Source organism: Pediculus humanus, genomic scaffold (genome assembly GCF_000006295.1).
Source record: "Pediculus humanus corporis 1103172108277 genomic scaffold, whole genome shotgun sequence".
NCBI classification, from domain to species: Eukaryota; Metazoa; Arthropoda; class Insecta; order Psocodea; family Pediculidae; genus Pediculus; species Pediculus humanus.
Genome location: NW_002987846.1, coordinates 150,620 through 177,916, shown reverse-complemented (window position 1 = coordinate 177,916; position 27,297 = coordinate 150,620). Strand labels below are relative to the sequence as shown.

General features: G+C 33.5%; 1 protein-coding gene across 1 annotated transcript; it reads right to left on the bottom strand.

Annotated features, from left to right (window-relative positions):
• Positions 1-4,383: 4,383 nt before the first annotated feature.
• Positions 4,384-24,394, bottom strand: Phum_PHUM505970 (uncharacterized protein; the record flags this gene model as incomplete). Its single annotated transcript, XM_002430915.1, has 8 exons — positions 4,384-4,601; positions 4,686-5,018; positions 5,094-5,233; positions 5,326-5,476; positions 5,564-6,040; positions 6,996-7,316; positions 17,296-17,453; positions 24,177-24,394. 8 exons carry the CDS (start codon positions 24,392-24,394, stop codon positions 4,384-4,386), a joined length of 2,016 nt encoding a protein of 671 aa, XP_002430960.1.
• Positions 24,395-27,297: the final 2,903 nt, after the last annotated feature.

Genomic DNA, 27,297 nt, shown 5'->3' with positions numbered 1-27,297 from the left:
TATTTGCTTCGATCGATCGAATTACAATGGCATGGTTCCCAGTGTTCCCACGATGACCGGAATGGTTTCTGTTTTTGTTCCCCACAACCTTGCTATTTCAATTTCTAAATTTCTGTACTTCAGCTTTTTGTCTGCTTCTTTGGTTGTCTCGTGTTTTTTTCTGCCGGCACGGATACTTCAATCAGTTTACACCACTTTTCCGTATTATATTATACCTCAGGATGACATCTGGTTTGTTGGCCGACGGCTAGGGTTTATGATATACTGATGTGAGAATTACGAATGCGTTTTTTTAATAAATTTATTTATTGTTTTTTAAATCGTTGCATACAGTTCGGTTAAAAAAAAAATTTTTTTTCCGAAGGGAAAAATCATTCGAACCTTTAAGGTTGATGACATTAAAAACGTTTTGGAAATGATAAGAAGACGCCGACGTCGCGATTTGTTTTTTTTATTATGTTTAAGGGAATTTTGAAAATTTTCCTATTCATTTGTTTGCCCGACAAAGAACAACAACAAACAATCGAAATTATTTAAAAATTATGTTTGATGATATGTTATCACAAAAAAAGGAGAATTTTAAACAATTTTAATAAATCCTTCTCCTCCTTCTCTTTCTCCTTCTCTTTCTCCTTCTCTTCCTTCTCTTTATCCTTCTCCTTCTTCTCTTTCTTCTTCTCCTTCTTCTCCTACTTCCTCTTCTTCTCTTCCTTCTCTTCCTTCTCCTGTAGTTGTTGTTGTTGTCGTTGTTGACGTTTTTTGTAGTTGTTTTTGTTTACGTTTTTTGTTGTTGTTATTGTTTTTGTTTACGTTTTTCGGTGTTGATTTTTTTTTTTTTACTTTTTTTGGGGTTGATTATTTTTTTTGTTTACGTTTTTTGGTGTTGTTGTTGTTTTTGTTTACGTTAGAAAAACATAAGAATGAAGAGGTTCATTTTTTTTTCAAATGACGAGTGAATGGATTTGGAGGACGAAATGGAGGTGTGGATTTATAGTTAAAATCAGGTGTACAAAAATTTTAAATCAATTATTAATAAATATTTTTATTAAATCACTTTTATTTTTGTTACAAAAGTTACAGTCTATTTGTATATTTAAAATTAAAATAATATATTTATTACTAAAAAATATAAAAAACTAATTACATCACAATAAACTAGACTTAATTACAAAATTTTTGATATATAATTTATAAATAAAATATTAAATAAAACTATTAAAATTATTTAAATAAGTCGACATGACGTAAACGAACATCAACCGTCGCACACTACTTTACAATTATTATTATTATTATCCACCATTAAACACGACAAGGCTATTTGTCGGGGTTTTTAAGTATTTATCCCAGGTTTCTACCCGATTCCTTAGGGACAAATACTCGAATTTCGGTGGTGCCACTTATTATAAGATAGCACCACATCAATTCTTGAAGGTCTTCCTGAGTCCGTCTTTTTCGATGGGAACGATTTGTCTCCTGAACTGGGCTCCAGTGACTAACATCTTTGGAGTGGCCAGGGTCAGAAGCAGTGAAATTCACATTCTCGTTGAGCTGCCTCAGGTCGACAGTAGAACAAGATTTGTTTTTTTTTTGGTTCTTACTTTGTCTTGTTCTCATTTTTGCTCTTTAAGCCAACGGCACGTGGCGTTCCCAAACGGTCACCCATCCAAGTACAAACCACGCCCAATGCTGCTTAACTTCGGTGATCGAACGGGAACCGGTGTGTTCAGCACGGTATGGCCGTTGACTTTATTATTACTATTATTATTATTATTATTACGTTACTGGAATGAAAGAGAGAAATATAGAGGGAAATAAAAAAAAAATAATAATAATAATAAAATTTAAAAGTTTTGTTTAATAAATTGTACAAAAAAAAAAAATTTTCCTTTTATATGAAAGATGACTAAGAGATTTTTTATTTTATTTTAATTGAATTCGACTTGTTGCATTTTGAAATCGATGACATCATTTTTTACTGAAAAAAAATGGCGTTCATTTTTTATCGAACGTTTTGTTCTGTTCTTTTTTCGGGGAAATTTGAGGGAGAAGGGAGAGCGACGTGACGACAAAAAAATTTTACTTTTTACGCGCCAAGTACGAGCCGAACACCCCGTGGCCCGGGAGGACCTGGGTGAGACGATAGGTCAAGTTTCCGTGATCCCATCCCGCCTCACCCAGTGCCCCAATCGGGGGCCAAGAACGTTATTTATTTCCCCCCCGGAAATCCCCTGCGGTCCGCGCAGGTTCGACATCAGGCGTCCTAACGTCGCGCTGACGGCTCGGATCTTCGGTCCGAGGTGCGCCAGATGTACACCGAAGTAAAGACCGGAATCGAGAACCACGCCTTCGGGAAGAACGGTCCGGGTGAGAACGCGGTCGTAGGCAATATTCCGCAGGAGTGGTCCTAGAACCGATCCCTGTGGCACGCCGCAGAACACGTCCGCCCTTTCCGTCGTTCCGTCCGGTTTCTCGTACGCGATCTTCCTCTCCGAGAGGAATGAATCGATGATCGATGTCAGATAGTCTGGCACGGATTTCGATGTCAGCCCGTCCCTTATCGCGGACCAAAGTACCGAATTGAACGGGTTTTGATGTCGATGGAGACGGCGATCGCGACGCCGCCCCGGCGGTGTGTCCCGGATTGCGGCGCACACCCGATCGAGTGCGTCGGTCGCCGAACGGCCCGTCCGGAAGCCGTACTGATTCGGAGAGGTCGTTCCTCTCTCCCCCTGATCGTAAGTGTTCGTCTATCCGGGACGCGATCACGCGCTCGAACAACTTGCCCTCTGCATCGAGAAGACAAATTGGACGATTGGCGTCGTTGGATCCCTACCCGGTTTGTCGAGCAAAATTAAGTTGGCTTCTTTCCACGTGGTCGGAAACGTCGCCTCTCGGAAGCACGCGGTGTAGAGCGCCGAGAGACGCCCACACAGCACCCCGGCGGACTTGCCGAGTATGCGGTATGAGTATGCGTTTTCGAGCGCGAGCCTAACATTCATGCAGGATTCATGCAGGAATCCGAGATCCGTCGTAAGTCGTCCCGAACCCCCCGCGCCATATTGTGCACGCTTCTTTTTCTTGCTGCGCCTGGAGCAACGTCGTCTCTCCAAGCCTTCGCGGCGAGACACTCGGTGAGCCATTCGTCGTCGAACGATCTCAGGCTCCGCCGGGGCGGGACGACGCAGAGCCCGTCGGACGAGGAGGCTGCCTCCCCCCCTCCGAGCTCCGAGGATCCCCGAACGAGAATGCATGTAGGCGTAGCGATCGCTGAGGGACTCGAAGTCGGAGAGAACCTCCTAGCCGGAGACCCGCGCCGCCGCCGAACCGGACGAAACCGTGAGATCGATCGTAGACCCGCCGGTGGACCGCACGCACATCTTGACTCCTTTTGCGTTCGACCCGATGAGATGACGCTTGTCTAACCACTGTCTGAGCAATCGGCCGCGGGCATTGGTTGTGTATCCTGTCCACGATGCGTGTTTCGCGTTGAAGTCCCCGGACATGAGAATCGGACGTGAATTCCCGAACCTATCCAGCTCCCTCGCGATCGCCCGCAACAGATCTTCGAAAGCTCGCAGCGGACGATTTGGTGACGCGTATACCGAAACCAGGACCCAGTTTCCCTAGCCTGCGATGACAAAATCTTTCCCACGGGACAATTCCCGAGGTCTTGGACCCGGCGCCGAGCTCGAGAAACGATCGCGGCCGCGCCGTCCTCGGATACGAACCAAGTACCGGCGCGACAACCCCCTTCCCCCGACCCTTCAGCACCCTGCCTCAGGATGATATCCGGTTTGTTGGCTGGCACAGTTCTCTCAGTTTGGATTTGTTGTTCGTACAGAACTGTGCATGAACCTACTGTCGTAACCGGGCTTAGAATGTGGTTGTACCACTCCTTGGGTAATCCATCCATTCCATATTCTCGGCATATATTCCAATGGAGATCCAAAAAGATCATTAAAACCAAGAGTAAAGCGTGATCCAAACGGTGGAGTCACCAAGAACCAAATTTGTGTTATCCACACCGACACCGACGACCGTTATCTTATTATTATTATTATCATCATCGACGTTTAAATCGAATTAATAATATGAAGGATAATAAATTGATATTTGAAAAATAAAAAATTCTTGAAATTGATATGAAAATTTTTATTTTTATTTATTATTTTTTTTTTAGTTGTCTTTATACATCTACAAATCTAATGTCCATATTTAAAAATTATTTTCTTTTACACAGAATTAAAAAAAAAAAAAAAAAAATTTTTTCTCATTAGTTAAACACTGTTTTTCTTTTTTCTCGTTTAATAAAAAATACAGACGACGACGACGACGACGACCAAATTTTTCTTTTTATTTTTCTCTTTGAATTTTATTACATTACTCGAACGTCGAACTAAACATGTTTAAGTCTTCGAAAGAACTCGCACCTCCCTGATCAAGCATTTGTAGCATGTCTGATAATTCTTGCGGTTGCTGTCCTGGTACGGGTCCTTGACCTGGAGGTCCTGGAGCTACGGCCGGATGCCCGGTTGGCCCACTCGAACCAGGCTCCGTACCTTCAGTACCTTGATTTGCACTTTGCCAACCCCACATACCTTCAAATTAACAAGAAAAAAAAAAAAATGATATTTCCGATGGTCACGTCGTATCCCTTAACGTATGCACCCCGACATTGTGACATTTCCTTTTTTCCTTACCTGGATTTCCGGGTGCGGCCTGATACGGAGTTCCTCTCGTTCCGCCGCTTAATTGCGTGTAGGTAGGTCCGCTTGGAGATCGCGACGGCGACAACTGACTATAATTATAACCCTCCGTGACGGGTTGCTGTCGTAGACTCCAAGCCGTTTGCGCCGGTGTGGGACTTGTCGTCGACGTTTTCGACATCCGATTTAGGACGGAACTGCTGTTTGGTCCGCTTGTTGTCGGTGAACCATAACCTGTTATGGGTGACGGTGTCGGCTCATAACTTGTGTACACGTTTTGGGCGCTAGCTGGTCTACCTTGTTGATTATCTTGAGAGGGAAACAAAAACAATTAATCGATCGATTCGACACCGAACAACAAAAATTTATATAATTTTTCCTTACTATGGATATGTGCAGACGTAATCATGTGCGAATACACTGGATCCCTTCTCTGTATGGTGTAATCTAATCCCGGTTGTTGATATTGTACAGGTTCGCTGGAACCATCGTTTGTTGAATTTTCACTATGGGAATGCAAAGACCTGTCGGAGAATCAGACAGGAAGTAAGACATTTAATTTTAACATGAATGACAATTAATTACTTAACGGGAAAACATAAATTTTCCGACTTACTTTGCTGTCGTGTTGGTGCAAACTATGTATTCTACTTCGTCCGTGTACGGATTGAGAAACGCGAAAGCGGAAGTTCTAAGCCAAACCCATTCTCTGTTTTTCGCCCTGAATCTATATATGACTGACATCAATTGACCCTTCAATTTTAATACTGAAAACAATCCCAAAAAAGAAAATTTTTTAAATTTTCCCTTTTTTCCGTTCACGGGTGACACCGAGGGTAACCATTCACACTCACCCTGTTCAAAACTTTCCTTCATGTGAGTTTGATCTTCTACGTGGAAGAAATCGAAACAAGATTTTCCCAAAAGCTCGGGGGGTGTGTAACCCAGGAGACCCATGACTCTTTGATCAACGAAACTGAATTTTCCATCTATCGAATGCCGCGATATGAATTCGGCGTTGTTATTCGATCCGGAAAGATCGCTCGTGTTCGGCGTTGACGTCACTTGAAGGCGTCCTATGGCCACTAGGCAGCAGTGAGACCCATCTTCTTCACCACCTCGATCCATTTGAACTCCGGTCGGAGGCCAATTTTTTATGTATCCCGTGCAATGAACGACGGCATAATTTTGACCGTCTCTGCTTTGTCCGAGACTGTTCCTTTGTTTAAGACGATTTAAATGTCCTACCGACATGTTATCCGAGGATACGTTTCCTACTTTCATACGACAAATAAAACCTCGACGTGAGCCCATACAAAGTCGCATTGACGCTGTAATACAAACCAAAAATATTATTATTATTATTATTATTAAACAAATTTTTTTGTACTCGAACGAATAGAAAAAAAAAGAGGAAAGGCAATGACCTCAATGAAAGACAGGGTTTATTTAACGGCTCAAGGATCGTTCGGCCCCGTTTTCTTTTTTTTTCTTTTTTACCTTTTGCCACTAATTTATAATAAAAAAGTAAAAAAAAAAAAAAAAAAATTAAAAGAAAAAAAAAAAAAGTGACCTCAATTAAAGGTCAACCTGTCAAAGACCATAAATAAGTAAATAAATAATAATAATAATAATAATAAATGCAACACAATCGTGGTGGTCGCAAACAAAAAAAAAAAAACCATTCAAAATAAATTAACGTGTATTAATGCGTGCTTTTGAACCGCAGCAAAACTCGAGATCGTAAACAAGACGAACCGATCGACTCGTTGTCCGCTTTCTTATATATTTTTTATTTATTATTATTATTATTATTTTAAAATTTCTTAACTTTTTCTAACTCTATTCCGCCCTTTTCGTTCGTGTTTTATTAAATTTATTTAAATCATTTTCCTTCTCCACCCGATCACGTGACAGCTCTACTATTGACTCGTTACACACAAAATCTATTTTATCTTGATTATTTAACTTCTTTTCGAAATAATTCGAAACTGCAAATGTAGCTTTCAGTTGGATTTGAAATCATCAAAATCTTCGCATAACCGACTGCAATGATTATCATTATTTCCCCTCCCCCCCGCGACTTTCAAAATCTAAAAATGGCGGTGATTACTTTCTATAAATAAACCGTGATAACGTTTAGGTTGCTAAAAATAAACAATAATTAATTAAAAATTTGAGCCCTAAGGTTGATCGACGACGACACGACACGACACGCCGCGATGGTTAAGGGGGAAAAAATTTGTTTTTTTTTCAGGTACACACTAGGTTTTTTGTACTACTCACACTGATGCCCTTCTTTTTTAACCGTTCCAGTCTTGAGATCCAAAATTCTTCCCGTATTTTGCGGTTCCTGCGTCGACAACTGTTCCCTCACTTTTTCAACGTCTTCGGAATGAACGTTGTCGTAAATGCAACTTCCGAACCAATCGTTTTGAGATTGATTTAAAACGGGCGTCACGGAATCCGACACGTAAATTATTCGACCCGTGTCGCAAGTGACGACGAATAGAAAACCGTCAGCGGCTTCCAATATGAGATGTTTCAATTCCTGATCCGTTAGAAAAGAGGGTTTGTAGGTGCCGTCCGACGATGTGTTACCCGTACCTGAAAGAAAAAGGAAAAAAAATTACGTCATCATTCTCATCATCCAGATCGTCGCCATCGAAGACAGACGTCATCAACACATGACACATCCGCTCCAACAAATTTCAAACGTTTGGAATCATCATCATCATCATCATCATCATCATTTAATAAAGATCACCTTCACGCAATATTTTAAATATTATTTTACCACCAAAAAAAAAAAAAAAAAAAAACTTTTAACCTCAAAATCCTAGGCCGACGACGACAAAACAAAAAAAAAAATAAATAAATAAAAAACGTATCGATAGATCGTTTGATCGATCGATCGATCAATCGATCAATTTATCGATCAAGCCAATTAGTCAATATATACGTAACGAATCGAAGATGCACCTCTTTTAGTGGAGGAAAAAAATAAAAAAAATAAAATAATAATAATAATAAAGAAATATTATTATTATTATTTTTTTTAATAATGAGTATTTAATAATGATAGTAATAATAATAATAATCGATTAGGCATCCATCATTCGTTTCTATTATTCATCCATCCATCAATCCATACTCGGATCGATAAAATAATAATAGTAATAATAATAATAATAATAAAAACCTTAACTCGACCTCCAACGCATAAAATAATAATAAAAAAAAAAAACCAAAACAAAACAAAGGTGAGTAAAGGTAACGAAAACAAAAGCAGACGACAGGCTAAAAAAAATTATCATTACCGTCATTATTATTATCATCATCATCATCATCATCATGATCATCGCCGTCATTATTCTTTCTTTTGCACTACCATCATTATTCATTACAACCACATTACGATCATCATCATCATCATCATTATCGTCACCGCGTCTCCGTGATAATGATCATCATCATCATCATCATCACAATCATTGTTTTTGACATTAGCCACGGTTATAAATAGTTAATGACGGTAAGAAATGATGATGATGATGATAATAATAATAATAATAATAAAATAAAAAATAAATAAATATTTTCAGAGTGGTAATGATATTCACGTATATAAAAAAAGTTTTTTTTTTTTCGAGTGCCCTTGTGTGAAGAAGTTTTAAAACACTTAATAACTATTCAAGGCGCAAAACGTCCGGTGGCCATATTACAAGATTTTGTCACCAATCCCAAATCCCATATCTTTTTTTTTATTATTATTATTACTATTAATAATAATAAACATAAAGTAGGTATACAAAAAAACTTTACTTACTTACAAGCATACATACACGCACTCACGCACGCTCGCACGCACAAACGCATTTTTTTTTCAATTAAATATTCAAAAGCGGTCTCCCTGATATCATAATTTCATTCAAAACAAAAAAAAAAAAAAAAAAGTCTGGGTAACCGAATGATGATGTGTCACAATTTAAATTTAAATTTTTATCGATGGAGTTGTATTTTTTCGAAATACCTTTTTTTTTTTTTTTTTATTTTTTTCGTGGAATCAGAAAGAAGTAATGACGTCACAACGAACGTATTTGAACGCGTTGTAAAGGACGAAAGAGATACACGCGTTTAAGACATTATATAAAAATACCTGGAAAAAAAATTTTTTTTTTTTTTTTTTTCCAAAGTACCTACCTCCAATTACATCAACCTACCCGACGAATTAAAAAAAAAAAAAAAAAAAAAACGGGGAACAAATAATAATAATAATGATAAATTCTCATCCTAAAACCTTGATTCGAACCTGTGAATAGGCGAGACGGCGGGTTATGTTCGTAATAATGGAAGGGAAACAAACCAATTTTGAAACCTTTTAAACTCGCTTTGCAATGGAAACTACGTCGACCAAAATCAGGTATTCGAAGTAGAAAAAAAAAGATGGCGTAGAGAAGGGAAGGAGGAGGGGAGACTGTAATTTACCGGAAGAAAGCTTCAACAACCTACGAAACCAAAAAGAAAAGAAAAGAAAAAAAAACTTTTGGTTTTATTCCCTAACGATAATTCAACAAAAAGTCAAAAACCAATTTTTTGCGATCGAACCCCGCCGCCCCCGCCCCCGCCTTCTTCCTCCGCGTTTATTTCAAACTATGAAAATTAATAAAATATGATAATCGTTTTTTTTTTTTTCGAAGAAGCAAAGTTCGAATAATAAAAATTAATTTGAAAAAAGACAAGGAGAGAGAGAGCTTTAGGGAACGAAGAGAGAAAGAGAGAAGAAAAATTCCACACGATGTTTTTACCCTCCATTTGAAAAAAGAAAAGTTTTCCATCCGAAAAACACAATTTACCCCCTCCCTTCCTTCCTCCCTCTCTCTCGCCCCCCACAAAAAAAGAAAAAATAATAATAATAATTTCATACGAAAAGAAATAATTCAAAGTTATTGTTCCATTATCGGATTTCCGTATTACGTGATTCCGTTAATTTTCATCTTTTATATCTTCTTTTTCTTTCCTTTTACATTCGCGCACCATCGACACCATCACCACCACCACCACCACCACCATCGTCATCGCCACCGCCGCCACCACCCGAAGGTTTGTTTTCTTCATATCACGCAACAGAGCACCTGCGACCGACAATATTTATATATGTATACGAAAAGAGAAAACAAGTTTTCCAAAAAAAAAAAAAAATTTACAAAATGAAAATTATCACCGAAAAAAGAACAAAAATTGGGGGGGGTGAGGGGCGTAGAAAATAATGGAGGGAAACAAAAAAAAAGATTTTCAATTTTTTTTTTTTTTTCAAACCATCTGTAATCGTTTTTTCTTTTTTGCTAAATTCAAAACTTCCCAAACGAAACGAACAATTTATACAAAAATGTAAAAACGACAACAAACAACAAACGAACAAACAAACAAACAAACAAAGCAGAAACAAAAACCAAAAAACTATCCCAAAAAATCGTATATACAAAACTTTTTTCTATTACGTTTTTCCAATTGGAATTATAAAATTCCATAAACCGTAGCAAAATCCGGACACATTCTTGCAATTTGAATTACAGCAAAACCCGGTATAAAAAAAAAAAATTTCCGTACGAAACAAACAACTTAAACATCTTTCACCATTTTCCTTTTGTTTTTTTTTTTTTTGCTATCGTTAATAAACGACAAAATTCTAAACAACCATTTCCGTTGCCGTCACATTTACAAAAAAAAAAAAAAATTCTTTGAATAAAATTAATAATCGTTGCCAAATGAATTTTATTTATTATTATTATTATTATTACTTAACGGCCTGCAAAATTCCGCCGGGATTAATTTACATAAATACATAAAAAAACATTTAAATATAAATACATAAATATTCATTGATTGACAAAAGAATTAATAAAAAAAAAAAAAAAAAAAAAATCAAAACTTTCGGCGTCTGAAAATTTCTTGAACGAAATGCCAAAAAAAAAAAAAAAATTTCTTAATTAGTCTTCTAATCAGCTTTCCCCCACTTCACCTTCCCCCCCCTTTCCCCTTCCCGCCAACCGACTTCGCTCGTGACACGACGAAATTTAAAATTTTAATAAAATAACGGTTTTTTCATTTATTAAATTATACACACACACACACACACACACACACACACATATGCAGCAACGTCTTGAAATAATAATTAAAAAAAAAAGTTGTTTTACTACAATAATGTATCATCATCATCATCATCAATGTACGTTAAAAAATTTTTTTTTTGTCTTCTGCTGCCGCAAGAAATAAATAAACATAAACAAACCACCATCACCACCACCACGTGCTTATCTAAACTCTCGAATTTTTTTTTTTTTTTAGAATTCTGACATCATTTTTTTTTTTTTTATTAGCGTGTTTACCGTTTCGCCGTTGATTTTCTCAAGGCGAATTTTTTTTGTTTCTTTATTGTTGGCGACGTCGACGTCGACGCGTTCGTTTGTCGTCTTGAAATTATTTAGGCTACGTAACGCTGTTGTTGTTGTTGTCGTGATTGTTGTTTGTTATTAACACATTAGACGAACGTTACCGCCGTTTTGGTAGTAAAAAAAAAAAAAAAACGTTCCCGTCGCGGCCGAATCCAACCGACCGACCGACCCACCGGCATCAATTTTTTTACGATTTGAAAAATAATAATAATAATAATAATTTAATAATAATAAGTTTTTTTTTGAAAAAGAATTATTATTATTATATTATTCTTCTTCTTCTTTTTCATCACTCCTCCTCCTTTACAACAACCCGTTTCCACTTGTTCGTTCAGTAATAAAAAAAAAAAAAAAAACTCGAATGGACGTCGTGCAAATGACAAAACCATTAAAAAAAAAAAAAAAAAAAAAAAACTGGACATAAATTGAATATCATCATGAGAGATTCAAGCTTGGCTAAATGAAAAGATTTACAACCCGAAAAAAAAAAAGTAAAAAAATTATGTTTATTATTATTATTATTATTATTATTATTATAATTCAAATCACGATTAAATCTACAATCATATATACCTATCTTCCCGTTTGCGCTCCCCATTTCCGTTTCCCCTCCTCCTCGCTCTCTCTTTCTCTCTCTCTCTGGCTCGCTCTCTGGCACTACCTCTCTCTTTCCATCTTCCCATTTTCAACAACCTGACTGCCATCAAATTAAAATGCAACATCCGTCACACACCCGTCGTTATGCACATCATTTTGTGTTTCCCGTTAAAAAGACACGCCGCGATTGTCGTCCACAAAAACCTTTTTTCGTCTTCTAATGATGTCCCTCCTATTCTCCTTTTTTTTTTCTTTGTTTTATGACTGAACCACCGGTGACGGGGGGGGAAAAAAGCGTGAGGAGAAGAAGAAGAAGAAGAAAAGGTGAAGGGAGGGGAGGGGGCTGGAGCGTGCATATCACTATAAAGATGATTCGACTCGATGGTTTTTATTTCTATGCCATTCGCATTCGTTCATTCGTCCGCTTCTTCTTCTTCTTCTTCTCTCGTCGGTTAAACGTTCATGAATTTTATTTAATATTATTTTTCTTCTCTCACAGAGAAAGAAAGAAAGAAAGAAAACCTGAAGGTACACGTTGTTATATTGACGGTAGCAAAAAATTAATTAATTCAACTGGTGACACGTTGACCAAAATAATACTTTATTACCAATTTTCACGTTCGACTCGGGGAACGACGACGACAACAACAACAACCACAACACAACTTCGTCTTAACCGATGTTACCTGATAATGGTGGTAATGGCGGCGGTGACGGTGACGGTGGTGGTGGTGGTGGTGGTGACTACACTTAAAAACGTATTAAAAAAATTATAAATCAAGTAGTAAACAGTTTTTTTATTGGGCGACACGCCTACGGCTCAAAAACGAAAGAGAGAGAGAGAGAGAGAAAAGATTACGGGACTAATTGCCAATCGTAAAAACAAGACCAGCAGAATAAAAGAAAAGTAAAAGAAAAGAAATAACAATAATAAAAAGCAAAAAGAAAAAAAAGAAAAAAAAAGCTTCAGTCAAGTTTTAAGGTAGAAATAAAAAAAAAAAAAAAAAAAACTTTCCAGCTGAACAAGACGCACAAATAAATTTTTACTCACTCTTTCTCTTTCTCTCTCTCTCTCTCTCTCTTTTTATTTTTATTTTTCCTTTTCTTAACGGCCCATTTGTTTTATGGTTCCAGACAAACATAGTCATCCAATTATTTCTTTGTCGAGCTCAAAGTATTCACATACATTCAATCTTTCTATTTCTCTTTCTCTCTCTCTCTCTCACTCTTTTCTTTCTTTTTCCAGTAGTCCTTTTTTAACCTTTCTTATTTTTAACAAAATTAAAACTTTTTCCACAAAAAAAAAAAAACAAAACTACAGCAAAGCTTTCGAATTCCTTTTTTTTTATTTTTTTTATTTCCCCGACAGCACACGACATTTGTTTTTCCCGATCGAAACCCTTTGACCCGGTAAATGCCAAATGTAATTTTTCTTTCTCCTCCGCATTTTCCCCCTTTCGACCCCCCTCAACTTTTCCCCCTTTTAAAAATTGCACACACAAAAATATATATAATTTTCAATTTGACAAACTTTCTTATCGTCATATTGTCATCAAAAGTTCGGTCGGTCGACGCTGTTGAAAAATTATCATCATCATCACCTTCGTGAACGTACGAATCGTTGAAGCGTAGGAAACCCTCCCCTACCCCCTCAAAAAAAACAAAAAACAAAAGGTAACAATGGGGTCAAATAATAAATGGTAGAGGAGATAGGAATCAAATTTTAAATTCGGCAATATAAATCACGCCCCTCCCCCTCATCACATCTTTCCTACCCTCGCCATCTTCTTTCTCTTCTCTTCTTCTCCATCCAAACAAAAAAAAAATACACACGGAATCCAGCAGACAACGTAACGTTTTTTTCCCCCTCCCCACGCACTTGAAACCTGAGGTACGGGATAATAAAAAACATTTTAAATCGTATTAATAATAATAATAATGTTGATTCGATTCATAAAAACCGCGAAATTTAAAAAAGAAAAAAAAAATTCATTAAAGAATAAGTCATAAAACAATCACACACACACGCACACGCACACGCGCGAGTTTTCAATAATAATAATAATAATGATGATGATGATGATGATAATAATAATAAAAACCGTGAACTTGTTTTTCAATATAACGACGATAGCGCAAGGCACAAAATGACAAGGAGGACGCCCGATTTACTCGGGGAGGCATTAAAATTTAACGGGTGAATTGAAAGCTTTCGAGGAATTACAAAGACACGAACACGAATTCAATTAACCAGACCCCTCCCCCTCCCCCTCTCTACCTCTCTCCCCTCTCTCTCTCCACGGAAGAAGAGAAAAAAAATAATAAAAAATAATAAAAAAAAAACTCGGATTCGAAAATGAAAATGAATGATGCGAACAATTGTTACATTTCCACACAGGCTCACAACACGAGTACAAAGCAAATGCATTTAAAAAAAAAATTCTTATAACTATATTACTCATAAAACGTGAACAGAAAGAGAGAGAGAGAGAGAGAGAGAGAGAGAGAGAGAGAGAGAGAGAGAGAGAGAAACAATTGTAACAAATCGCAATAATCTTCTTATTTTAATAATAATAATAATAATAATAATAATAATAATAATAATAATAATAATAATAACAACAACAAATTCCAAAGGGCTTCCCTTACAATTAAAATTTTTTTTTCTTTTTTTTTATCTTTTTAATTATAAAAGATGAAAACATGTAAAAGGTATTTCATTTAGTTTTTTTTTTTTTTTTTTTACCCCAGATAATCAAAAACAATTTAAGTTCCTCACATGTTAAGATTTCTGTAATAATAATAATAATAATAATAATAATAAAACAAAACAATTAAGATCTGAATTTTTTTCTTCCCTCCCTTTCTTTCTCCCTCTCTCCTTTCTCTCTCTCTCTTTTCAAAAAAAAAAAAAAAAAAAAGGAAAACAGAAAAAGCTCTTTTGGCTAAAACGAAAATAAAAAAAATTTCAATCCTTTTAACTTTTGACGGATTTTTTTATAGAAACACGTAGAAAATCAAGTAGTGGTCATCATCATCATCATCATCGTTTAACCTTTTCTTCTTTCAACGTTTCATTTTCATTATTATTATTTTATCCTTTCGAACCTATTACCTATCATTCATTCATTCATCCTTTCAACAACAACAACAACAAGAAAAGAAAAGAAAAAAAAATACTGTCAATCACGAACCTTTCAATAACCTTTCATTAAAATTAAAAAAAAAAGAAAAAGGAAGCAGAAGAAACAAGACAAGAACAACAACAACAACAACAAAAAACAAAAAAACCAACGAAAAAACAAAATTTAACTTTAAACATAAACAAAAACAAATATGGCAACTTGTTTTCCACATTAAACAAACGAAAAAAAAAAAAAAAAAAAAAAAATTATTTCTCATGACTTTAAAAAAAAAAAAAAAAAACGTTCACATAACAAACAACAAACAAAAAAAAAGTCATAATTTTTTTTTTGTTTTTTTATTTTTATATCTTTTTCGATTTTTTTTTTTTTATTTTTTATTTATTTTTATTTAAATTTATTCCGCCATTTTTATTTTTTATTTTCCTCAATGTAAATATAACATTAAAGCTCACGTAAACTCGTATTAAAATTTAAAAAAACCCCCCACTTTAAATTTTTTTTCCTTTCCTTACGAATTGTATAAGGAAAAACAAAACCGAACGAATTTAAATACTTTTGAAGTGGAACGGGGGGGGGGGTGGTAATGGGTCCCCGTTCGTTTACCCCTTCGAATTCTGCTAAAATTATTATTATTATTATTACGAGAATTTCATTTCGATTTTCGAAAGTAATTAAATTGCCCGAAAATTCCTTTACCGCGTCACTCGTCTCCTCCCACGTGAAAATTTTCGTAACGTTCCCTTTATACGTTCTCCTTCCACGACATCTCCCACCGTCAAAAATCTTTTTTAAAAAAAAATCCACCGAGCAATCATTTATTTTTATTTTAACCCGCCGTAAATTAGACGGTTTGCGAATGTTTCATTTTTTTTCCCCCTTCCCTCTCTCTTTCTCTTCCTCTCTCTCTTTCCCTCTCCCTCTCTTTTTTTTAAAGTCGTCGCGAGTCTAAAAGTCATTCAATGTCATTCTACTACAACATAACGATTTATTATTAATACACCGTGAAATAGGTTGTATGATTCGAAGAATCTAATTTGCACATTAGCATCGACAGCGAGTGGTAGAGGCAGAGATGGATGGGGAGATGAGGGGAGGTGAGAAAAGGGGGGAGAAAGAAGAGGGAAAAAAACGACGACGAATGGAACCCGAAAAAAAAAAAAAAAAAAAAAATTAAACGTGTGAAAAATCAAAACCTTGAAATTTTCTCAAAGAATTCTATATACGAAAATAAGCATCATTTTTTATACCCCCTTCCCCTCCCCCCGACAACGAAAAATGTCGAGATGATAATGATAACAAAAAAAGAATTTTCTAAAATTAAAATTAAATAATAAAGTAAATAAACCCCCCCCCCGCAAACTTTTCTTTTTTTTTTTATTTTTACGTGCGATCTTATTCACGCTTGTAATACGCACACGCATATAATTATTATATATACGCCTACGCATTAAAAAACGCATTAAAATAAATATATAAAAAAACACGTGACTTTTTTTTGTTTTTAATTTGCGATAATAATGATAAGAATAACCCCAAATAAAAAAAAAAAAAAAAAAAAAAAAATTTTTTCCGTTTACGAAAAGCATAAAAAATTATTGCACTTTTTTTTTTTTTTTAAATTATAATCAAAAAAAAAAAAAAAAAACAATTAAAACCGACAACGAAAAAAAAAAAAAAAAAAAACCAAAACAACGTTCGTTCGACCCATTTTTATTACGTTCACCTCAAAATGGGAAGGGAGCGAAAAGGGGGGCCAGGGCCGGGAGAAAAAATCCGTTCTCTCGTACGCAAATGACGAAAGCATATGCTTTCCTCCCCCCCCCTCATAAAATTCGAATCAAAAGAAATTCCGGGAAGAAACATGAAAAATCTTTTTTTTTTTTTATATATATGTGTATACATCTAATAAAAAAAAAAAAAAATTAGAGTTTTTAAGCTTAATTATACGTGTCACACCGACCGATTTCGTGAAAAAACCTGACATCGTATACGAACGAAATTACAACAAGGAAAAAAAAGTAAAAAAAGAATTTTTTTTTTTTTAATGATATAAAATGGCAACGTCAAATCTCGTCCCTCATCACGCCCCCTCTCCCTCCCCTCCCCGTCCTGCTCCCTCGTAGACGATGATGATAATAATAACAAAATCAACAAAGATTTAAATTCTGGAATTTGTTACGTTAATAACGTTTTAAACGTCCCGCCTTTTTTTTCTTTTAAATTTGGCGACAATTGCGTCGTTACTGCTACAAAACTGACTACTACCACGATTCGATACGTCACACATGACAAGTACTTCTTTTTTAACGGTCAAATTTTAAAACGGGAGAAAGGTGACATCTCGAACAAAACCACAAACTTATAATAAAAAAAATGAAAACTTACCCCTGAGCGCTTTCATGTGTGCCACGGCCATTCTGAGAATTGTTAACTTATCCGGTTTTCTGGCAAGAGCACTGCACGTTGGTACCATGTCGGACAATTCGGTTATGTATGCCGTCATCTTGTTTCGTCGACGACGCTCGATTTCGCAGTGATTCTCCCTGCAGTAAGAATAAAAACAAACCAAAGGTCAACATAAAAACAAACACGGATGCGAAATAAAAAAAAAAAACAAAAAAACAAAAAAAAAATCATTTTTATCATCATCATCATCATCATTTTTCTCTTCATTTTCTCCGAGACCGTGCGAAGAATAAGAAAAAGAAAAACAACAACAAAGTGGTGTGTGCGTGTGCGTGTGCGTACACGGTTAACTTATTACGTTAATAATTTTCACCTGTCGCCAGATTTTTGGAGTCGTCGCGTCGACAAGGTTCTAAGGTCATCATCACGTTAAAAGATAACGTATATCTGACCATTTCCGGATTTTTTTACTTTTTTTTTTTTCGAATATATTTCGACTCGAAACAAACAACCAAACTCGTTTTGTTTGTTTGTTTGTTTGTTTTTACGTTTTCACCATATTAATTTTTTTTTTTACATCGAACTCTCGGACCAATTAACGTCGAAAACGAAAATTTTATCAGGAAAACGCACGAAAACCAAAAAAAACTCTACGAAACGATGGAATTTATTTCCTCCCCTCCCCCCTTAAAAAAAATAACTACAAATTATTATTATTATTGCTGTTATTATTTTCTCCAGTGAGAACAAAAAGAGTAAAATAAGAAACAATAGACGGTCCGAAATGAAGGAAGAAAAAAAAATTCCAACCATTCGTGAGTCATTCACGAATCAATTTCTTTCATATATTTTTACATATATACTCACAAAATATTTTGAGATCCGAACGAAACCAAAAAAAAAAAAAACTTAATCACGGGGCAAATTAAAAAGAGAGAGAGAGAGAGAGTGAGAGAGAGAGAGAGAGAGAGATATTCAACTTTCCGAAACCTGAAAGGAATTCAAGTTAATCGTAATAAACTTTTTTTTTTTTTTTTTAACAAAAACGGAGAATCGAACCTTGTTGCATTCCTTAAGGATTCAATTTGAAAACCTGGAATGGATGATACACCGCCGATTGCAAAACCCAGACGTCTGTTAAAGAACGTAATAATAATAATAATAATAATAATACTAAAAACAAGCCAAAACGAAAATATCGTGACTTTAACTCATTCATCAGACGTTTGTTTAAATTTAAACAAAAAAAAATTTATTATATTTAATTTTTTTCCTTTTTTTTTTTTTTGTACCTTTTATTACAACAAAATTAAATGATTCCAATTGTACAAATAAATAAATAATAATAATAATAAAACTAGAAGAAAAAACGAAGCAATTTCATGCACGATGAACCCAATAAGGTTTTGCCACGAGTGCGCACGCACGCGCACGCGTGCACTCACTCACTCGCTCGCAAATAACCGATATGTAAATAAACGCGTGCACGTATTCATTATTATTATTAATATTTAAATAAAAAAAAATGTATTAATATAATAATTGAGACTAAATTTATTATCGATTAAAAAATTGTTTTTTTTTGCTTTTTTTTTCTCGATGCTATCGAAAAACTCGCTCGCAAATACACGCGCACTCACGCACTCCCACACACTCGTAAAAAAATTTATAAAAAAAAAAAATTTAAAAATAAAAAATAAAAAAAAGCCGAAATCGTGCAAAGTTTTTAATCTGAATTTCATATCGACAAAAATAAAAAAAATAAAAATAAAATAAAAATAAATACGTAATAAAACGAAATAATAATAATAATAATAAAAGGGATTTACGATTGAACGTTATTTATACATTTAAAACAAACAAGTTATTGTACGAAAAAAAAAAAAAAAAAAAAATTTTTTTTTTTTTGTTTTTCCCTAAATACGCATCATTTTATTAAATTAAAAATTTTTATTATTAAAAAACTAAAACGTGAAAGAATTTTTTTGTTTTGTGTGTGTGCGTGTGCGTGTGCGCGTGTGCGTTTTCCTCAACGTTTCTTATAATCAAACTGTCAGATTTTTTTTTTTTTTTTTTTAAACACGAATTTTAAAATTTTCTGCTTTTGATACTGTCAGTTTTTTTAAAATTTCGATCCGCCCCCGCAAAATATACGATACCCTTAACACAACGTTTCGAATAAAAAAAATTTAATAATAATAATAATAATAATAATAATAATAATAATAATAATAATAATAATAATAATAATTTTCAAACTTTTAATCGATAATACGAAAAACGAGAGAGGAAAAATAGAAAGAAAAGGCGCAATATTTATTTATAACCCCTCACTTCCGGTAATTTACAAGCAGAAGATAAACAACTTTACAAAAAAAAAAAAAAAATCGAAAGTTTAAGGAAAACTTCGTTTAAAAAAAAAAAAAAAATTTCTTTTTTCTTTTCTTTTCTTGGCTGCACCTGAACAATTTTAGATAACGAAAAAAACTTTACACAAAACTTATTCGAAAATGGCGAAAAATTTATATCCCCGTGTATGTGTATTAAAAAAATAAAAACTTTTTCTCGAAACAAAAAAAGGGGGAGGTAGGGGGAGGGAGAGAGAGAGGGGAAAGTAACGCAAAAAATCATAGGAAATTTTTTTTTTTTTGTACGTTTTCCCATACGTGTTTTACGCATTGTAAAAACGCACAATGGCGAATCGTTATTATTTAACCCATTTAAATATTTCTCCTTCTTTCTACCGTTTACAAAAACCTTTTTTCGAACCCACGGAAATTCCATCCTTTAATGAATCATTATTATTATTATTATTATTATTATTATTAATTTTGTTTCGTTACGAAAAACTCGTAATAATAATAATTTACGATAATGATATTATGATAAAGTATACCTGCCATTTTTACGCCTAGAGAATCTTTTTTTTTTTTTTTTTTTTTTGAAAAATGGCAAACGTTACTTTTTTTTGTTCGGGTAAAAAAAAAAAAAAATTCGCGGGGGTGAACGAACGATAATCAACAGAAAAAGAAAAAAACGTTCCGGGCTCCCCAGGGGCGGGGGGGGGTACGACTACGGCAGATATCTTTCGCCTGTAGTACAAGTTCATTCTGCACGGATCCGAGAGTTTCTCTCTCTCTCTCTCTCTCTCTCTCTCTTTACCCCGTGGGAATAAAGAGAACAGGCAAGAGCCTAAGTCACGACTCGAAGAAATGAGAACAAAAAAAAAAAAAAAAAAAAAAGAAAAAGAAAAAGAAAAAAAAAACAACTAAAATATGCACTCTGGGGTACCTGTGTAGTAGATCCTGAGATTACAAATTGTTTAACTCAATCATCAAACAACTACACCAGTTTCACATTTTTTTCTTTCTTTTTTCCTTCTTCCTCCTTTTTTGTGAAAAAAAAAAAAATTATACGCTACATTTTCCGCCATAATAAAAAAATAAATAAATAAATTCTTAGACAAATAACTTCATATTGTTATTTAAAAAAAAGAAAAAAAAATTCTTTTTCTCTATCCCTCTCTCTCTCTCTCTCTTTCTCTCTCTCTCTCCTTTTCTCTGTTATGAAATTATAAACTCAAATGAAAAAAAAAAAAAAAAAAAAAAATTAAGAATATTCGAATGAAAAAAACAACTCAATCGATCAATCGTTCGATTCTGAATAAATTTTCGTGTAATACACAAAAATAATAATAATAATAATAATAATAAATCCGTATAATTCATTCGATAATGATTTACCACCCACCCACTCACCCAAGCATTCGACTTTACCGTACAAGAGAAATTAAATTCGTAAGAACGGTTGATAGAAGAAGAAGAAGAACAAATTACTAAATTTCAAGGCACGCCTCAATAATAACATACAATACAATAATAATTACTAATAATAATCGTGAAAGGGTTATTCCAAAAAAAAAAAAAAATCAAAAATCAAATTCCAGAATGTTCGGTGTCGAGAAAACGATTTTTTCCGCTTTCCGCCCTCCTCCCCCCTCTGCTCCCCCTTCCTCCAATTCTTTTCTTTACGCCACTCGTTACTCATCATAATCATCATCTCTTTTTTTAATCGTATTTTCAACCGTTAAATAATAATAATAATTTTTTTATTTTCATTTCTCGATCTCGCGAAACCTTTTCCCACTCCTCACCCCCTTAATCCGCCTTTCCAAACCTTTCGTTTCGAAAATCCTCATCGAAAGAAAATTAAAAATGAAATGAATGCAAGAGAGCGACGATCGTGGCTGGAGTATGGAAATGGAGGAGGACACGACGATGATGATTCGAGCATTTCCGTTTTCTCAATGGAAAAAATTTTTTTTTTTTTTTTTAAAACTGGCTCATTAAAAACAAGGATCAATAACAGAAAAAAAAAAAAAAGATGCACGAAGCATCCCATCGAAAAAATTTCGTTAAGGAAAAAATAAAAAATAAAACGATTATAGCTTCGAGGGAACATCTATGTAGCAACGCCACTTCCGCCGCAATCATCCCCACCACCACCACCACCACCGCCACGCCACCGTCGTTCCAACCGACCAACGTCACTATCGCGCTCACCCCTATAATTTTTATAAATAATTATAATTATCATTTTGCACTCTCTCGTTAACAAGTAAGTAACTAGTTTCCCAGAGTTGCGCCGAGAATTTTCGAGAAAAAAAAAAAAAACAAAATTATTATTATTATTATGATTATTATTTTTTTTTTTTTACGTAATTGCGTCGAACCCTAACCAAGAAATCTCTAATTGCGACCAACGGGTTAATTAATATGGTAAAAACAACAACAACAACAAGTTAAAATAAAAAATATTAACAGTTTATTAAATTTTATCATTATTATCATTATTATTATTATTATTATTATTATTATTATTATTATTATCGTCATCATAATAACGAGTTTTACACGCGACAAGTCCCGAGTCCGGAATTCGTCCAAGTTTTTTTTTTTTTTTTTTTCAACGTTTACTTAAGGTCTCTAACCGATTTTCTTGACGAGCGCAAATTTCTAGCTATCGTACAACAATACGAAAGGTTTGCCGTGGTTATATATTATTATTATTATTATTATTAACGAAGCTTTTTCATTTGGAGAAGGCACTCGTTACAGAGCCTTTTCTAAAGATTTTCCCCATCTTTCTCCTCCACATTCACTCGGGAATTTCATTTCCTTTTTTCCCCGGTGCCGGAGCATCCGTTTCCCTTCCTCCTCTCTCTCCCTCCGCTCCTACCCCTCCCCTTATTGCGTTCCCCCCTCTTTTCGCGTAATTAAAACCCCGTTCCTCCTCCCCGCCCTCTCCGTTTTTTTTTTTTTTTTTTTTTTTCAAATGAAATTTTCTGTTGACTTATTATTAATTATTCGTCACGAGTATTTTAATTCGACGCCGACGCGCGCGCGTATTCCAAAATATTTTGTTTTAAATTTTTCTTTTTTTTTTAAATTCGGTCCGAACAAAATTTTCCGATTGTTTTAAATAAAAATTAACTTAAACAAATAAAATCACGGACGAAAAATCAGGGTAACTTTTTCAAATAATCCAAAAACGGTTCATTAAGACAAACACAAACCGGAAGAATCAATCCATTATTTAAAACTTTTTCGACATTTTTTTTTCATTTTTTTTTTTTTTTTATCCGTTAATCAAAAAACAAAAAACAAAAAAATGTCGAAAATAAATAAATAAATAAAAAACCGACAAAAAAATAATAAAAAACGATAAATTTCGTCGCTAGAAAGAGAATACGACAAAAGGTTTTCGAATATTTCACGACAGGTACCAAAACAACAACCACAAAAAAAGGATATCAGATAACGACTGATAAAAAAAACCTTTTTCAATGAGAAAGAGAGAGAGAGAGAGAGAGAGAGAAAGAAAAAAAACGTGAGAGAGATATACGAAGAACCTGTGATAATAATTAATAAGAATAAAAATAATGGAGAGAGACACACAGACAAATCGATTAATCGATTAATCGATTTTTAAAAAAATCGATTCGAGTTTGTATCACTGCAAAGGTTCATCACACGAAGAAAGAGACAGAGAGAGAGAGAGAGAAGGAGAGAGATAGAAAAATTAATAATCAATTTATTTGAAATCACCTTCGATAATTCAGACGTAAACCTTGAAATCAGTCTAGAAACAGAAAACAAAAAAAAAAAAAATTTTTTTTTTTTTTTTTTTTCTAACATCAGACCTTCGCATAGCAAAACGTTCGAATTTTTTTTTTTTTTTTTTTTTGCTATAATTCGAGTCAATGAAATTCGATCTTTGTTTTTATTTATAAAAAAAAGAAAAAAAAAAGAAAACGATTTCGAAAAATTAAAACCTGACGATCAGTTTTCATAGAAAATCCTAGCAAAAGTCGTCATTTTCATCATCTAATTCTTGCACCAGCTCGCGAGAAGCCAAACATAAAAAAAAAAAAAGGAAAAACCTTTTCGTAAATGTGGGGGGACCACCCCCTTAACACTTGTTAAAAAAGTTACAGTTATTTTGTAGAAAAAAAACTAAACTTTGACTAAAAACCAACAAAACCAAAACCAAAAGGCAATTATTATTATTATTATTATTATTAGACAAACTAGACTAAATAATCCTTCTCGATGACACGGTTTGCTGCCTTACCGACCCACGAAAATTTCGCGGTAAACGAATCGTAAAACTTATTCATTCCCTCTATAAATTTCGATTTTAATTAAATCGGCGGCATGGCGGCATGGCGGCACGGCGAAACTTATAATACATATTTCAAACTCGAAAGAAAATCCGGTTTGGGTGGGGAGTGAAAAATAAAACCGAATCATTCAAATCGAACACATTTGAAAAAAGAAAATGGTGGAGTTGATAGTTACCTGGCAAATCGTTCTTTGTCTTGAAGACTGTCATCTTCCAAACGTGGATATTTATTACCGGTTGGATCTTCTTCGTCCGATCTGAAAAAATTAAAAACAAAAACAAATTTAATAATAATGATAATAATAATAACAATAATGCAATAACGAATAATAAAAAATTTTAAAAAAACTTTAATTTGATAATTAATAAAATCCAACGACCATCCAACGACCATCGCAAAAAAATTTTTTTTTTTTTTTTGTTGGAAAATACGAAAAAAAAGTAAAGGAAAAAACAGGAAACGGAAATAGAAACAAAAAACAAAGAAAATTGGCGGCAATCGTCCGAGCAAAGTTCAACGGAATAATTATTAGTTTAAAAAAAAAAACTTTTTGTAAAATAAATGATTCAGATTTAACGGTCTGTTAACAAAAAAAAAAAAAAAACATTTCCAATCTCCTAAATAATAATAATAATAATAATAATAATAATAATAATAATAATAATAATAATAATAATAATAATAATAATCAATTTTTTTTTTTTTGTACGTAATTATTTTTTACCTCGGTAATAATAATAATAACACAATTCAACTTTTACAAAAAAATAATTTCAATATTAATTTTTTTCTAACATTTTTCGTTAATAAATTTTTATGTTTATTTATTTATTTTTTTTTTACAACAGGTGAAGTCATTAATAAGACCGTTAACGATTACTAAACTTTTCGAGTTAATCAGGTACGTAAAAGAATAAAAATGACCGTTAGAAAAAAAAATCCATCGCAAAAATACAAAAATAGCAAAAAAAAAAAAAAAAAAGGAAAACAAAACAAAAACAAATTTTACTTGTCCCTTCGTCGTTTTTTAATAACGAATCTTATTAAATAATTTACACAACGCCTTGATTGAATAATAATAATAATAATAATAATAATAATAATAATTGTAATAATAACAGCGAATTAAAAATGGCGAAATATAATTATATATAATGAAAAAAAATGCGACATTTTTTTCTTTTTTTTTAAATAATTGCTTTCAATATTTCGAATCGTTTCATAGAGAAAATAAAATTAATTTTTTTTTTTTTTCACTCTGAGATCGGAAACGTACGTACACATTTTCCAATTATTTTTTTTTCGCTCGCAATCTTGCCAACATTTTGATTTGATTCGGAGGGAGAGAAGGTGTGAGAGAGAGAGAGAGAGAGAAAAGTCTATTAAAAATGAATGCAATGACAAACGTCAGTCACGAAATTGTTGTCGAACGTTGATGAATTGTAAAAAAAAATTTTTTTTATTTTTTTATTTCCCTTTCTCCATCAACCCGCCCAATTTATTTACTCATAATTTTTTTTTTTTTTTTTTTAATTCCAGCTCCGCATTTCCAGCGTTTTCCAGCGTTGCCAAAAAAAAAAAATTTAATTGAAAAATTCACGTTCGTTTCTTTTGTAATAAAAAAAAAAAAAAAAAATTTTTTTTTTTTTTAAAAGGATTTTAATGACGTTTAAACAAAATGAAAAACATTCAAAAGTCAATTTTTTGTTGTTGTGGTTGTTGTTGTTGTTGTTGTCGTCGGGACAATCGTCAATTATCAATAAAAACCTTTAAAAATATGTAAATAAATAAATAAATAAAAATGGCACGATTTAAATATTCCAATAATCGTCCTTTTTTTTTTATTGCCTATCTCGTTCGGGTATCTCTCTCTCTGTCTCTCTCGCAATTTTCCTCCACAACTCGCTTCGTCGATTTATAAAAAAAAAAAAAATTTTTTTAATTTACGCCTCTTTTTTAAAAATGATTTGAACTGACATTTTGTTTTTCCTTCCCCTCCCTCTCCCCCTCCTCGAAAGAGAGAGAGAAAAAAAAAACCATCACGACTACAAACAATAAATTTTTTGCGTGTTTGTGTATTTATGAAAAACAACAATATTATTATTATTATTATTATTATTTTCATACTTGGAAAACAATGTCAAGATAAAATACTTCAACGAAAATAAATAAATAAATAAATAAAAAATTATTAATCGATAATAATGATAATAATAATAAATTATCGAGCAATGATTTAAATAAGATGTATAAATTCAGATAACCATGGATTTCTTTCTTTTACCTCTGACAAGGTTCGTTAATAAATTCATTCAACTGGAACCAATCGGAGATCGGATTCGAAGGAAAACCGTTAAAAAAAATATTGGTTTTTCACCCTACTCTCCCCTCCCCACCCCGCCCCCAAATTTCTTTTTCCAAAAAAAAAAAAAAAAACAATTTTTCGCAAAATTCGAATGTGAATTTTTTTCCTTTTCGTAACAACAAAATTTCCTATAATTTAAATCGTGGATTTAAATACCGATCTCGAGTGTGTTTCCAAAAAAAGAGAGAAAGAGAGAAAGAAAATTAAGTACGTGGTAATTTGAAACAATTTACTATTAAATTTTCCATCTCTCTCTCTCTCTCTCTCACACAAGTATATTCATGCCGCGTCCACATTTTTTTTTTTCTTTTTCAAAATTTCTTCCTTCGTAATTTTTTTTTTTTTTCCTCAAACCTCTCCCTTTCTCTTTCTTTCTCTCTCTCTCTCTCTCTTTTAAAAGGATACCGATTCGTTTAATTAGTTAAAAATAATTACAAAATAAATAAATAAATAAATATAAACAACTTGTTAATAACACGTAACGTTTTTCCATGGGATTCGCGCACACACAAAAAAAAAGAATCCTCGACTCTCGTTCGATTCGATTCGATTCGATACCGCGCAATTTAATTGGTCGGTTACTAAAAAAAAAAAAAAAAAAAACGTACCTGATAATTTTGATGATACCCGGCCCGTTGCGAATAAAAAGAAATAAAAAATCAAATTACTATAAAAATTATTTTATTCACGGATACAAATTTAAATATTTTGGCATAACAACAACAACAACAACAACAACAACAACAACAACAACAACGCAGACGATGATGGAAAACTATAATTGATTTCATTGATTGAAGCAAAAAAAAAAAAATAATAATAATAATTTTTCGAATTATTACGAACGTGTGTGTGTGTGTGTGCGCGGGCGCGTGCTCATTTTACAAAAATATACGCATGATGATAATAATAATAATAACATCGACAAACG